General features: G+C 32.7%; 1 protein-coding gene across 1 annotated transcript; it reads left to right on the top strand.

Annotated features, from left to right (window-relative positions):
- The first annotated feature begins 10,997 nt into the window (after positions 1–10,997).
- Positions 10,998–14,021, top strand: LOC148266134 (uncharacterized). The gene is made up of 3 exons (XM_088220558.1): positions 10,998–12,973; positions 13,476–13,655; positions 13,758–14,021. Exons 1-3 carry the CDS (start codon positions 11,423–11,425, stop codon positions 14,019–14,021), a joined length of 1,995 nt encoding a protein of 664 aa, XP_088076684.1. The 5' UTR covers positions 10,998–11,422.
- Positions 14,022–15,957: the final 1,936 nt, after the last annotated feature.

The following is a 15,957-nucleotide window of genomic DNA, read 5'->3' as shown; positions in this document are numbered from 1 at the left end:
AGATTTGGCACAGGCGCCTTGGGCATTTTCATGCGGCTGGGCTACAACAACTGCAGAAGGAAAGTCTAACCAAGGACTTCCCAAATTTTGTTGTCACTGAGACAGTATGTGGAGCATGTCAGATGGGGAAATTGGCAAGAAATTCATTTCCTCTGCAAGCAGATTGGAGAGTGAAAGAGAAGCTGACACTTATCCATTCTGACATTTGTGGTCCAATGACAGAAAACTCTATGAGTGGTTGCAAGTATTTTGGCTTGTTCATAGATGATTTTTCCATGATGATTTAGGTTTGTTTCCTGCAGAATAAAGCTCAAATTTTTGGTGAATTCAAGAGGTTCAAAGTTATAGCAGAGAAAGAAAGTGGCAGCGTACTGAGGTACCTAAGGACAGATAATGGGCTTGAATTCAATTCCAGCAAATTCAATGATTTCTGTTCTGAGAATGGGATCAAAAGGCAACTCACGGCACCATATTCTCCTCAGCAAAATGGTGTCTCTGAGAGGAAGAACAGAACCATTATGGAAATGGCAAGAAGCATGCTTGTTGACAAACACCTGCCTAAAGCCTTGTGGGCTGAGGCAGTGAACACTGCTGTGTTCCTGCTTAACATGCTGCCTACAAAGGCTGTAAAACAGATGACACCGGTGGAGGCTTGGAGTGGCATCAAAACATCAACTAAGTATATAAAGGTGTTTGGATCAGTGTGCTACTACCATGTCTCGGATGACAAGAGATCCAAGCTAGATATGAAGGCTGAGTTGGGAATATTTTTGGGATACAGTACTGAAGCAAAAGCATACAAAATTCTAAACCTGAGAACCAACAAGCTTATGATTCGAAGAAATGTAACGGTGGATAAAAACAGCTACTGGAATTGGAAGAAGCAGAAAGTCGAACAAGACTGTGTCACATTTGAAGAAGGAAAGAAATCAGTGACAGTATCAATCTCAACTCAGAAAGATAAAGATGATGAAGATAGTGGAAATGATGACGATGATGAAGAAGATAAAGAAGATGAAGAATCTGAAGCAGAAGAAAGAATAAAATTGAAAAGTTTGGCTGACATCTATGAAAGGTGCAGTTTTGCCTCAAAAGAACCTTCCTCTGTTGAGGAAGCACTTCAGCAGTAAGAGTGGAGACTTGCTATGGAAGAGGAAATCAGAATGATTGACAAAAACAATACTTGGTCTCTGGTAAAATTAAGTATAAATAAAAAACCAATTGGAGTAAAGTGGGTGTTCAAAGTGAAACTCAATTCGGACGGGACAACAAACAAGCACAAGGCACGGCTTGTGGCAAAGGGATACTCCCAGCTTCCAAGAATTGACTACACAGAAACTTTTGCTCCTGTGGCCAGATATGAAACAATTAGACTCATTCTGGCCATGGCAGCTCAGTTTGGTTGGAGTGTGATGCACCTGGATGTGAAATCAGCCTTTTTAAATGGCAAGCTAAATGAAGAAATTTATGTTGAGCAGCCACCAGGATTCATTCAACTTGGAAAGGAGAGTCATGTCTATCTTCTTCACAAAGCCCTATATGGCCTCAAATAGGCTCCTCGAGCCTGGTATGATAAGTTAAATTCATACTTACTTCACTGTGGGTTTGAGAGAAGCATGACAGAAAGCACACTGTATGTGAATAGAGTAGAAGACCGACTTATCACTGCAGTATATGTTGATGATATACTGGTGACAGGCAGCAACAAAAGGAGAATGAAATAGTTCAAGCTGAAATTGGAGAAGGAATTTGAGATGTCTGATCTTGGAGAAGCTACCTACTTCCTGGGAATGGAGATTCATCAAAGCAACTTGGGTATTTTTCTTTCACAAGGCAAGTATGCCAAAGAAATTCTAAATAAATTCAATATGAAACACTGTAAATCAATATCTACACCACTGGTGTCCAACCTGAAATTGTCAAAGGATGAGAAAGGTAGCCAAGTTGAAGAAGGGAATTACAGAAGTCTAATTGGGAGCCTTCTGTATCTCACAGCTACCAGACCAGATATTTTGTTTGCAGTAAGTTTACTTTCAAGGTTCATGGCTTCACCGAGGGAATCACACTTACAAGCTGCCAAACATGTGCTGAGGTACTTGAAAGGAACCTGGAATTTTGGTGTTCAATTCAAAGCAAGAGCAGAAGGTGGATTAGTCGGCTACAGTGACAGTGATTGGGCAGGAAGCGTAGAAGATGCACGTAGCACAACTGGGTACTTGTTCAAAATAGGCTCCGGTGTTTTTTCATGGGCATCTAAGAAACAGGATACTGTGGCTCAATCCACAGCTGAGGCTGAGTATATAGCCACAGCTACAGCAACTAACCAAGCAATTTGGTTGAGGAAGGTGTTCAACGATCTAAAGCTAGAAGAACAATCACCTACAGTGTTGTATGTTGACAACAAGTCTGTAATTGTCATTGCGAAAAATCCTGTAATGCACGGGAGAACTAAACACATCAACGTTAAGTATCATGCTATACGTGAGGCTGAGAGGAATCAAGAAATCAAGCTGATACATTGCTCCACTGATAATCAGCTTGCGGACATTCTAACCAAGGCCCTGTCTAAAGCTAAATTTGAGGATTTGCGAGAAAAAATAGGGGTTGGTGGAAAAAGTCATTAAGAGGGAGTGTTAAAATTAATGACTTTTTTATCTGTTCAGTTTAAATTCAAAATGAAGGAAATCTATCGAGAAGATGTATCACAGTAGGATACGTAAACTTCACGAGACGTGTATGCATGTTTTTCGGATGATTTGACTTGATCACTTGTAATCGATATCTCTATATATATGCTGAAATAAAAAGATCAATTATCTTCTTCTCTCAAAAAACAGAAAGTGAAACTCCTCTTAGAAAACAGAAAAACAGAGGCAGTTGCAGGTTTTTGCTCTGTTTTGCTGCCCTCTCTCTCTCCTCAACTCTCTCTAAGTTTGTTCTGCAGAGCCTACTTCAAAGCTCTTCGGTTTTTGACTAACACTTATCCTGATTGCAGAAATATTTTTTTTAAATTCCATGGAATCTGTCTTGACAAATCATAACATGGAACACCTTCAAGATCTTCGGATCTGGTCCGTGTATCACTTCCTATTGGACAGAGAGGTTTGTTCTACCGGAGGACAAGTCATCACTTCAGCCTTACAAAGAGGTAAAATAAGAGCCCTGGACTTAAACTTTGGAGCTGATTGTCATATCCAAGCAGCGGCAAATATATATATATATATATATACATATATATAATATCCAAGCGGTAAATATATATATGTAATTAAATAACAAAAAAAAAGAAAGAAAGAGATGAGAGATCGAGAAGGTGAGATGCGACTGTAAGAGGAAAGAGGGTCGAGTGGCATCCACAACGGAAAGAGAAGGGTCTCACCGCGTTGCGCGATGCAGCAGCCGAGAGAGAAAGGAAATGAGGTACGACGGCCATGGCGCATGCGGCAATGGAGAGAGGAAGTAGCTGCGAGGAAGAAGAAGAAAAAAAAGACAAAAGAAAAAGGAGAAGAAGAGAGAGAAGAATCATGTCATGTAAAGAAAAAGAGAGAGAGAGAAAGAAGAAGACGAGAGGGAAAGGCCACGGGGAAGAGGAAGGAAGAAGAAAAGAAAAAAAAAAGAGAAAAAAGAAGAGAAAAAAGGGAAAAAAGAAGAAAAAAAGAGAAAGAAAAGAAAAGGAAAAAAAAGAATAAAAAGAATAAAATAAAAAAATGATGAAAGAAAAGAAATAAAAAGGAAGAAAAAAAGAAAAAAATTAATTAAGGAAGAAAAATGGAGGGGTAGGGACCAAATATGATGTTGGTGCACCACATGCGATAACGCGCACTGATTCGATCATCAGCACCTGACATTTTCGATGACACACATATGATGACGCGTGGTGGCACTAGCGATCGAGATCGCGTATCCGAAGGTAAAATCTATTACTAATTTTGCGTAATATAGTTTTCAAATTTATTCATAATTTAATATATGACTTTTTATTATAAACGAAGAAAATTATCCAAACGGTATTCGAATTTCTGAGATGACCGTAGATCGAGTTAGAAAGGATTTTCAAAGCTTTTCTGATCACACCATAGGTAAGAATTATGTGTATTATATACGGAAACATAAATTATATGTTTATATAAGTGTATATATGTATGGTGCATCGTGTGTGAATATTTAAATATATGAAATATAATAGGAATATGATTAATATGTCTAATTTGTATTTGTTTGTGTTTATGTCGGGTATATATATATATGTTGTTATGTATGTGTATGTATATATATAAAAATATACGATGAATATGATATAAATTGATAAGAACAGAACTGATAAGAGTAAATACATGAATAAATATGTATATGATATATTGTGTGTAATTGTGTGTACGCGTTTAAGTATGAATGTGATCGTATGTATCTGTAGAAATTGAATGTGTATGTGTGTGTGAATATAAATACATATTCTGTCTGAGATATGTAGTGAAGATACATGTCTGCATTGTAAGATATATGTGTGTACACTAATATGTATGTATATATGTTATACATGTGGAATGTATAAGCAGTATGTGCATATAGAATTTGGGTACACTACACTTGATGTGTTATCTGGTGCAGATATACGACGCATTGTACTTCCTGTATGATTTAGTACAGTTGCGTGAGGAATCTGAGCATCATGTGCTTGTTGTGTGATCTGGTACAAGATGGCTCAAAAAGTAGTTTGGAAAATGTATTATTCTGATGTGCGTAATGATGTCGTGTATTGTATGTGTTTTTGTATTTTATTATGCGTAAAATTGAGATTTTAAGTATGAAATGAGTGAATTATGAATATGAGAGATTTAAAAAGAGTATAAAGTGTAAGGACCCTAAATACCTACTTGTTTAGTCTGAATCGAGGAGAGGATGGTGCGTGTGTGGCTGAAGTTCAGCGGGTATGGTAAACATGCACATAAAAAGAGTTTGAAGCCTAGTCCAGATGTGGATAGGTATTTATGAGTATGGGTCACCTAGCAAACATACCTGTTGTGCCCATTGTGAAATTTATGTGTGTATACTATTCATGCGATGAGATGATCTATTTTATCTTTCCTCGATGACGATATAAATGGCATAGCGCGATAAAATCTTAGATATAATATTCTCAGTGTATTGTGATAGTTCGAGTGTAACTGTGATTTGAAATAAGAACAAGAATAAGGTTATAAGAGTGATGATTAGAATATATTTCGTGTGATAATTTGTTTTATTATCTATTTTGATTGAGATGCTTTGTTTGACATTTTTTTTATTATAAATATTATTTTATTTTATATATTGCATGAATATATGTACGTAAATTTCTGTTATAGAATCTTTTTTCTTACTCAGCTCGTGAAACTCACCCTAATTGACCCCTATTCAAGTCCGAGGATATAATAAACAAGTCTAAGATCAATAGAAGATAGTAAAGAAAACCTTGTTAGTTTCTATTTTAGATTTATAAATTAATTTAGATGTTTTAATTATTTACAAATAAATAATTATCATGTCATAAGGAATATGTATTAAAGTGTAATTCCGCTGCATATTTAATATTTATATGTTCCGCTAGTTAAAAATATTGTACTAACGTCTGTGTCCACCGACATTGGGGTTCGTGCTGTTACAACCATTCCTATATTACAGAACAAACATACTTGCACCTCCCAAAGAGTTTTTTTTCCACTGAAAGATATCTGACATCGATAATGTTAGGGGCTTGCTTGTTTCCTACCTGTGGTGCTATAAACTTCCCTTGTCTTAAAGAACTTACACTGTCCAAAGTTTATATATCTGATAAAATGTTGTCTAATGTTATTGAGAAGAGTCTTATGATGGAGTACTTATCACTTAAGGATTGTCGTAATTTAAAGTATATCAAGTTTTCTAATTCTAAACTTAAAATTTTTCTCGTTGATCGTTGCAAAGAACTCATAAAAGTTGTCTTAGATGTCCCTAATCTGGTTTTCTGGTTTTCTTTTCATATAAAGAGAACATTCTTGAAAATCGAAATAGCAGTTTTGATTTCCTTCATTTTGTGACTCCATGTCTCAACCTTATGAGAATTGTAAAGATTTCACAAGTGAATGTCAGAGCTCATCACTTTGATAACCTCATTGCCAAGTTCGAAAACCTTGAGAACCTCCACCTTATGTGGTGTAACTTCGAGGAGCCACCTCGAATTCTCATTCCCTCACTCAAAATCTTGAAAGTTCATTACTGTAGCAAGCAAAAAGACATGGTTATGACCACCCCAGATCTTGAGCATCTCCAATTAGCACTCTTTAAAGGTTGCTTCAAGGTAAAGAGACGAATGGTGTTTGCTTGCATGAAGACTCTTTACCTTGGAAAAGGGGTTACCCTCAGCAATAAGGCATTTCCAGTGGTGATAAAAGCCATGGAGCTTCTCCAATCTTTGGAACTGAGACAATGCAGTGGGTTTAGTCAAATTAACATTGAGAATATAAACTTGAAGACTCTGATTGTGGATAGGTGTCATCATATTCTAGAAGGCGATATCATTGCACCAAACTTGATGAGTTTCAAGTTGGTGGGTTATGTTCTATTGCTTCATCGTATTGTTGCTTCTGCAGCCCTCTATGCTTAGCTCCATTTGTCCCAAGACAAGGTCCCCTCGGAACTTTTTACTGGTAAAAGATATGAGAGACTAATCACTGTTCTTGAGAGGTTTAATCCCAATTACTGAGATTTAACCTTGGTCTTGAAGGACTCCAAGGTATTTACTTTTCATTCTCTATCATTAATATTTATGTTTTAGTTTCTTTTGGGATTTATGAATGTGAAATTGATGAGAAGAAATCTGAAACATTCATGTTATATTTTAGGAGATGTAGTTGATCAGAATGTTAAACATGTTGATGAAAGTACCGTAGACGATGATGACTATAGGAATTGCATGCAATATATAGTATTTTAACATTATGTAATGATAATATCATTATATATATATATTAAATAATGGGTTTTCATCCTTTTCCTATGTAATATTATTAAGATAATAGTATACATTATATATAGATCAATATAAAGTATAAAACATATGAAGAGAATGATGTGATATACATATATCATATTTATCATGCAGTAATTGACAAATAGACTAATATGTTTCTAACGTGCAAGTGATTCATTTTCTAAAATCTTCTTTAACTGTTTGGTTTATAAGCTACACTTGCCCTCAGGCATGGTCTCAAGAATCTTCCCAATTGAGTTTCTGAGGAATCTCAATGTGATATACAAGTTTGAGAACAAATCGTTTCTTTGCCTGGTCTCCACTGCACTAGCATCACACGATGTCAAGAAGAACTATACATGGAAAAAGGTCCATATTCCATACATATGAAAGTAAATATACATATACCCACTATATAATATATATATATATGTGTGCATATGTATGTAATATGTAATGATTTAAACCCACAAAATTATTCATTTTTCTGAAAAACAAAACAAAAAACTCAGTTCCAGAACAAAGATAAACGAGGTGTAGTACGCCATAATCACAATTGTCTAAGAGATCATTTGTTAGAAATCACCATGAAGAAGTTTGGAATAAGTGAAAAAGAAATGGAGGTGGTGGAGTATTTGCAGAGGAAGGCTGCAAACTTGAAACCGTTTCATGTTTCTCTATGAAGAACACATCTTGAAGCTGGTCGTGGACAAATTATATCAAACATAAGAAAGTTCAGAAGGATTGCTAAGAATTCTACTGTTCAAATCCATTAGACCATTCTGCCGCAGCCGTGACCGATATGGACGCTAATGAGCGAACATCATCCTTCATTTTCCAAATTTATTTGAACTTCTTTAATTTCTCTTTATTTCCATCATAAAAAATCAAAAAAATAAATTAAAAAAAAAGTTAAAAAACTAAAATATATGTAGCTTTTAAGACTTTTTTCTTATCAAAATATTTAAAAAAATAAAAAAATTTGAAGATTTCTATAAAAAACAAAATAAAAAGAAAAAACTTTAAAAAAATTAGAAAAATAAGAACAAAAAAAAAACTTACTAGACAACAAATCTAAGGCTTATTTTCTTCGTTCATTCATTAATAGTACTGTAGTCGGAAGACTTTTTATTATATGAGTTTTGTATTTGATGTTACGAAGATGATTAGTTTCTGTAAATAAATAAATGTCTTTTAAACATGTTTGCTCTTTGTTTTTTTTTTTTCTTTTTCTAAATGAAGTTTGTTATCTATTAAGCATGGGTTAGTTTATACACATACAAATATGTTCATATATTTAATCACTATTTGACATGATTATCTATATAAATATTTTAGAAATCTAATATTGGATTATATAGGTGTATATATACACAAAAAATTCTTCATATATATACATATCTACATACCCTAATAAATTAAATGGGAACTATGACATCTTATTGCATTATTCATATATTATTAAATTTTTAATTAGGTTTATATTTGGTTTATGTTTAACCTTGTTAACATTATCACTTGCTTATTATTAGTGAGCAAGTACCTGAATTTAAAATTTGAAGACTTCATAATTTGGTTTGAGAAGATTTATCAATAACTCTATAATACTAAGATATAGTTACTTGTGACCACCATAGAGTACTTAGGGTCTTCAAGTTTAGAGAAACTATAGTTCTAAAAATAGAAGAAAACAACTCGTACAATATTAATTAAGCTACACTATTTTTATAATTGGTACTAGAAGTTGAGTTGGCCTATATGATTTATTATCTTTGACCTTATGAAAGCTTTGATTATGGTAGATTTTGTTGTTTCATTCCATATAGAATATTAGAATGTAATTAGCGAATTTTTTATAAATGTTAAATACTCTTAAGAGTTTTTTCCCTCATCATCTTCATCTAACCTTTATGAAAAATGTTAGAGAATTTAGACAAAATTCACATATTGAACATGGCAAACCCACTCATGCAATAATGTTGGCTATGGGTCTAATATTGTATCTAATGCCATAAGTTACAAGATTAGAAACTCAATGCATCACTAAAATTTTATCTACTAACATTTTTAAAGCTTTTATATCACACACACACACACATATATCTTACCTTTTTGTAGCATCATTTATGTCTAACATTACAGGTTTTACAAATAGAATAATAAAATAAAGTAAATTATAGTGGATACATAGCATGCATTGGTTAGAATGTAAATATAGATTTGTCTGGGGGAAGAGAGGTTGGCAATTCTTAGCTAAATATCTTCTTCCAACATATGATACTCTTCAATGGCTCTTAGATGTATATATATGTGTGTGTATGTGTATACTTTTTTTTTTGAAAATAAATTTTCTTTATTGGTAAAAGTATATCTCATGTTAGTTAGAGTCTATTTGATACATAAAAATTTTTAAATTTAAAAAATTAAACTAGGTGACTAAGTATATTAACTATATTAGAGATTTAAAAGGATTAGAAATGATTTTTAGCAGTATGTTAACAACCAAAAAATGATTATTATAAATTAAACATTTATAGAAAACGTTATATAGATATGAAGGAGAGCCATTTCCCATGGCCCGAGCTAAGGAAAAGACACAAAGAAGATGATACAAAGAATAGTCAAGGCACACACCACCAAACAGAAACATAAAGAAAAACAAAAGGTAAAAAGTCATCAAGAAACGACACAACAGCAAAAGAGAAGAAGAGAGACTATGATTATACTAGAAAATATAAGAGCATCCAACAATCATAGGCAACACCACAAAAAATTAGAAACAACATGAATCGAATTGCAGTATGCATTTATAAATATTTCATATGTGCTGAAATTCTATATATAGTTATTATAAATAGCGTACTAGTATTTTTTTATATTTATAGAAAATTTTCATCAAAATAAATAAGAAAATTAAATAAATTAGTAAAAATATGTAAATAAAATATTTCTTAAATTTTTTAGTAAATATATATATATATATGTAGTATCCATGTCAATCATACTATGTATATGCATGCAAATAGTGGCTATAGTACAAAATATTTAATTAAGTTGATTTTTTATTTACCGCTATATATTTATAAAATTTACAATAAAAACATGCAAGTAAAATCGGAAAATCGATCTTTAATTACCTTTAAAGGATATGTCTCGACTAGTGGTTCCTAATATATGTTTCTTTTTTTTCAAGAGTCAAGTAAGAGTTTGGTTTATTTGCTTAGGTATTATAGATAGTCATAGAATACATAGTTTGGCATGATTTAAAGATTTTCTAGTTTAGCAAAGCAATTAAATTTTGGATGGGGACGACTCTTCTATGTGAGAATAATGGTTTTTTTTTTTTTTTTGGGAAGATAATGAGAATTTTATTTATCATAATCAAATACTAATAAACAAAAATGTAGTACAAAATTAAAAGAGTAAAGCTTCACAAAACTATTTAAGGAAAATAATATAAAATAATATTTAGATTGCAAAATTTTGTAGGATATTAAACAGTAAAGATAAAAAATAATAAGAGAACTAAACATAACACGATTGAAAATCTAATTTTGAGTCACTATTACATAACCAAACTTTTCTAAATTTTCTTTCTAAATTTTTTTTTTCTAAAAAAAATTATATTCATAGTAGCAAATATAATATCATCACACATTATAAGAAATTAACTATATCGGTAACCAAAACTTCATAATCCAAGCAATGTTTTCTTCTAATCTCTTTTGTGTCTATCTTTTTTAGGAAGAGAAAATCAGATTGAATTCACGTATGATATCTTACTCTCAGGTATGATATCTTACTCTACGGAATCATACCCATACCTATATACATATCTCACGAATTCAAATTATATCCATCTATTCAAGTTTTTTTTTTTCATACCGTATACATTTGATGCAAATTTTCTTAATTGTTAAGGAAATTCACTTGGTGGTAAGGGTCACTTTAGACCCAGAAAAAAAAAATGCTTATTTATATTAAGTGTACCTAGTTATTATATCCCATGTATAGCAGAACTTAAATTTGGAAGAAGAAAAAATAGGTGACCTGTAATTTTTGCCTTCCCCCGCCGCTTAAATTTGGTGGTAACGATCCCATTGGATACACCTGGTTTTGATTTAAGAAGGAAAACAGTGAGCTGTATACCAAAAGTAGCTCCGACAAAAACGTGACTGGTGTGAGACATGGCATAGATCAACGGCTAGGACTCATCCTCCACTATGAAAATCTGTGGGCGCAAACACGTGTAAAATGGATAGATGGTCCTTTCCCCCCACCAAACACAGTCCATTTCCAAACCCCTGAGTCTCTGGAATTGATCTCATCCCCCCATCACTTGAATTTCTGAGAGTGAGATCAGCGATAGAGAGTAGTACTGAGAGTGACCTAATTTTGCCTGTGGTACTACTCAGAATTTTCTGGGTTGACGCCATGGAGGAAGAGGCGGAACAGACGTCAAGAAAACGGAAAAGGACTCCTCCAGCGATGAAAGGCGGAAGAGAGAAAATCATCAAAGTAGATCCGATCGAGAAGCTTCCTTACCATCTGCTTCAGTCCATCTTGGGACGCTTACCGACGGATGCGGCCGCTAGAGCCGCCACTGTGTGTAAGAAATGGTATCAATCCTGGAAGACGTCTTCCATGCTCGACCTGGACGAGCTCCTATACAGGACAAAAACTTCTCCTGCTGGCAGAAACATTTTTATGAGATCCATGGAAGTAGCCTTGAAAATTCGCGAAATGGAACACCTTCAAGATCTTCGGATCTGGATCATGTTTCGCTTACACAGGGACAGACAGGTTCGTTATCTCGGGAAACAAGTCGTCGCTTCAGCCTTCCAGAGAGGTAAAATAAGAGCCGTGGACTTAAACTTTGGAGCTGACCGTTCCTTTATTACAGAACGAATATGCTTAGACCTACCAAAGGTTTTTTTCTCCGGAGGGACATATCTGATACGGGTAACGTTAGAAGCTGTCATATTTCCTACTTATGATGTTATGAACTTCCCTCGTCTGAAAGAGCTTACCCTGTCGAGAGTTTTCATATCCGATGAAATGTTGTCTAATGTTATTAAGAACTGTCCTATGATGGAGTACTTATCACTTACGGACTGTCTTAATCTGCAGTACATCAACTTTTCTAGTTCTAAACTTAAGAGTTTGCTCATTGATCGCTGCTATCATCTCAATAAAGTTGTCCTAGATGTCCCATATCTGGTTTTCTTTTCATATAATGGGAACCGCCTTGGAAACAAAAATAGTTGTTTCGATTTTCTTGATATCGTGGGTCCTCATCTCAACCTTCTGAATACTGTAGAGATTTCGGATGTCAATGTCAAAGCCTATCACTTCGCTTATCTCCTCGCCAAGTTTAAAAACCTTGAGAACCTGCACCTTGTAAACTGTAACTTTGAGCAGTCACCTCGAATTCTCATTCCCTCGCTCAAATTCTTGGATGTTCGCCTTTGTAGCAACTGTGAGGACATGGTTACAACCACCCCAGATCTTGAGCGTCTCCAGTTAATACCCATTAAAAGTGGCTTCCAGGTAAAGAAAACAATGATTTTTGCTAGCTTGAAGACTCTTTGCCTTGGACAAGGGGTGTTCCTCAGCAATGAGGCGTTTCCAGTTGTGATAAAAGGCATGAAGCTTCTGCAGTCTTTAGAACTGTGGGAATGCGAAGGATCTAGCCAGCTTAACATTGAGAATATGAGCTTGAAGACTCTGACTGTGGATGGATGTGGGAATATTCTAGAAGGCGATATCTTTGCGCCAAACTTGGTGACATTCAAGTACGTGGGTCATGTTCTACTGCTTCATCGTATTGTTGCTTCTTCAGCTCTCCATGCTCATCTCAATTTGTCCCAGGATGAGGTCCGCTCAAAATTTTATAGTGGTAAACACTATGATAGAGTGATCACTCTGCTTGAGAAGTTTAATCCCAATTGCCGAGATTTGACCTTGGTTTTGAATGACTCCAAGGTATTAACTATTCATTCTCTCTTATTAATCCAACTATTTACACACCAGCTTTTAATTTCCAGATGATTTTTTTCTTCTTCTTCTTCCGGGGTAAATGAATATGAAATTGATGAGAAGAAATCTGAAACGTTAGTGTTATGTGTTAGGAGATGAACTTGATCAGAATGTTAAACATGTAGATATAGTTGATCATGACGGTAGGAATTGCATGCAATATACACTAGTTTAACATCATGTAATGATAATCTCTTAATATATATAATAATAGGCCTTCATCCTTCTCCTATATAATATTATTATGATATTAATACACATCATACGTAGATCAGCATAAACTATATAACATATGAAGAGAATGATATGATATTCATAGATCATATATATGAAACAATAATTGACACACAGATCTTTTAACTTTGTCCTTGTTACACTCGCATATATATACATAAACTATATAAGTGATTCACTTTCTAAAGTCTTTTTTAACTTTTTGGTTTACAAGTTACACATGCCCTTACACAAGAACCCCAGAAGCTTTCCAATTGAGCATCTGAGGAATCTCAATGTGAATCTCAAGTTTTACACCAAATCATTTCTTTGCCTGCTCTCCTCTGTACTATGCATTGCACGATGTCAGGATGAATTATACATGCAGACAGGTCTATGTTCCGTACACATGAAGGTAAATATACATCTATTAGATACATGTATATATACACGCAATTTATATATAATGGTTTCAGCTCATGAATTTATTCATTTTCCTTGAAAAAAAAACACCCAGTTCGGGAACAGGGATGAAGGAGGTGTAGGGGGGCGTGATCACGAGTGCCTGAGAGATCATCTGTCAGAAGTCACCATGCAGAAGTTTATGGGAAGTGGAGAAGAAATGCAGGTGGTGAAGTATTTGCTGCGGAAGGCAGCAAACTTGAAGACGATGCGTATCTCTCTGCAAAGGACATATCTTGAAGGTGATCGTGGGGAGATTATATCAACCATAAGGAGATACAGAAGGATCGCTAAGAATTCTACTGTTCAGATCCAGTAGATCCTTCTACCGCCGCTGTGATCCAGATGGATAGTGATGAGTGAACTTTTTTAGTTTCTCTTTATTTTCACCATAAAAAATAAAAATAAAAAACTAAAAAAACTATTTAAAAAAGTAGCTTTTAGGATTTTTTCTTATTAAAATATTACAAAATACAAAAAAAAATTGAAAAAATATTTAAAAAAAGTAGAAAAAACTTTCTAAAATAAGTTTTAAAAAATTAAAAAAATGGGAAAAAAAATCTACTAAACTGCAGACCTAAGACTTATTTTCTTCGTTTATTCATTAATGGTACTGTTATTGGAATACTTTTTATTATATGGATTTTGTATTTGATGTTATGATAATGACTTTTTATTTTTATTCTTTAAATATGTTTGCTCTTTGCTTTTTGTTTTTCTTTTTTATATGAAGTCTGTTATCTATTAAGTATAGATTAGTTCATATATATACCAGTATGGTCATATATTTAGTCACTATTTAACATGATCATCTATATAAATATTTTGAAAATATAATATTAAATTATGTAGATGTACATATACACGAAGAATTCTCCATATACATATATATATATATTTATATACTCTAATGAAATCTTATTGCATTCTCTATAGAATCTTAAATTTTTGTATTAGGTACATGTTTGTTTTATGTTTAATCTTTTTAACATTATCATTTGTTTATTATTAACGAACAAGTACTTGGTTTAAATTTTAAAAACTGAATATTTTTGTTTGAGGAATATTTATCATTAGCTATAGAATATGATTTATTATCTTTGACCTTATGAAAGCTTTGGTTATAGCGGATTTTATTATTTTATTATACATAGAATATTAGAATATAGTTAGAAAATCTTTTATAAAGGTTAAGCACTCTAAGAGTTTTTTCTCTCATCATTTTCATCTAACCTTTATGAAAGATGTTATAGAATTCAAACAAAATTTATATACCCAATATAGCAAACCAACACATCCATCAATTTTAGTTATAAGTTTAAAATCGTCTCTAATGCCATTTATAAACTACAAGATTGGAGATTTAATCCTTTGCCAAAATACTAGTTATTAGGAATTTTGAAGCTTTTATACCCCATATATATATATATATATATATATATATATATCTATCTATCTTACCATTTATATATATGTATCTATATTACCTTTTCATTGTACCATTTGCTTGGAACATTAGAGGTTTTACAAAAATTAAATCTTTTCATTTGGAAGTTCAAGTGAATTGTTCAATTTATTATTTATACATTTACAAAAATTATCTAACTAATATTAATGCTATATGATTAGTGGATATATAGCATGCATTGATTAAAAACTAAATATAGATTTGTTTGTCGTAGGAGGGGACCATAATTCTTAGCTAAAAGATGTTATTTCATCATATGATAGTTTTCAAGCGCTTTTAGATGGACTTTATATATACATATATATATTATAATTTTTTTCAATGAAGTAAATTGTTTCATTGGTAAATATATATATATCACGTTAGTTAGAGTCTATCTAATACATAAGAATTTAAAATGTAAAAAGTTAAGTTAGATAACAGAATATACTAATTATAATAGAGGTATAAAAATATAGAATGACTTTTAGGATAATTTTAACGGCCAAAAAATGATTGTTATACATCAAAATTATATAATATTTGAAAAATGAATTATTAATGTATCTTGATTGAATTTTTTAATATAACTTATTTTTGAGTGATTTATTTAATATAATATAACATATTAGTTTGAGTCCATTAAATGAATAAATACTAAATTAATGAATAAATTGCGTATTATTATTCTTTGATAATTATAGAAAATGTTTATAAAAATAAACAAGGAAATTAAATAAATTAATACAAATGTGTAAATAATACACGCTTTTACTGATTTAATAAGTATGTATATACGTAGTACGTA

The sequence above is a fragment of the Carica papaya genome, chromosome 5 (genome assembly GCF_054855325.1).
Source record: "Carica papaya isolate Zhongbai chromosome 5, ASM5485532v1, whole genome shotgun sequence".
In the NCBI taxonomy this organism is placed as follows: Eukaryota; Viridiplantae; Streptophyta; class Magnoliopsida; order Brassicales; family Caricaceae; genus Carica; species Carica papaya.
Note: the sequence above shows the minus strand (reverse complement) of the source record. Positions and strands in the feature narration are given on the sequence as shown.

Coding starts and splice junctions, on each gene's coding strand:
- LOC148266134 (XM_088220558.1), top strand. CDS start 11,423: ATGGAGGAAGAGGCGGAACAGACGTCAAGAAAACGGAAAAGGACTCCT. Junction 12,974..13,475: donor TGGTTTTGAATGACTCCAAG/GTATTAACTATT, acceptor TTGGTTTACAAG/TTACACATGCCCTTACACAA. Junction 13,656..13,757: donor TATGTTCCGTACACATGAAG/GTAAATATACAT, acceptor AAAAACACCCAG/TTCGGGAACAGGGATGAAGG.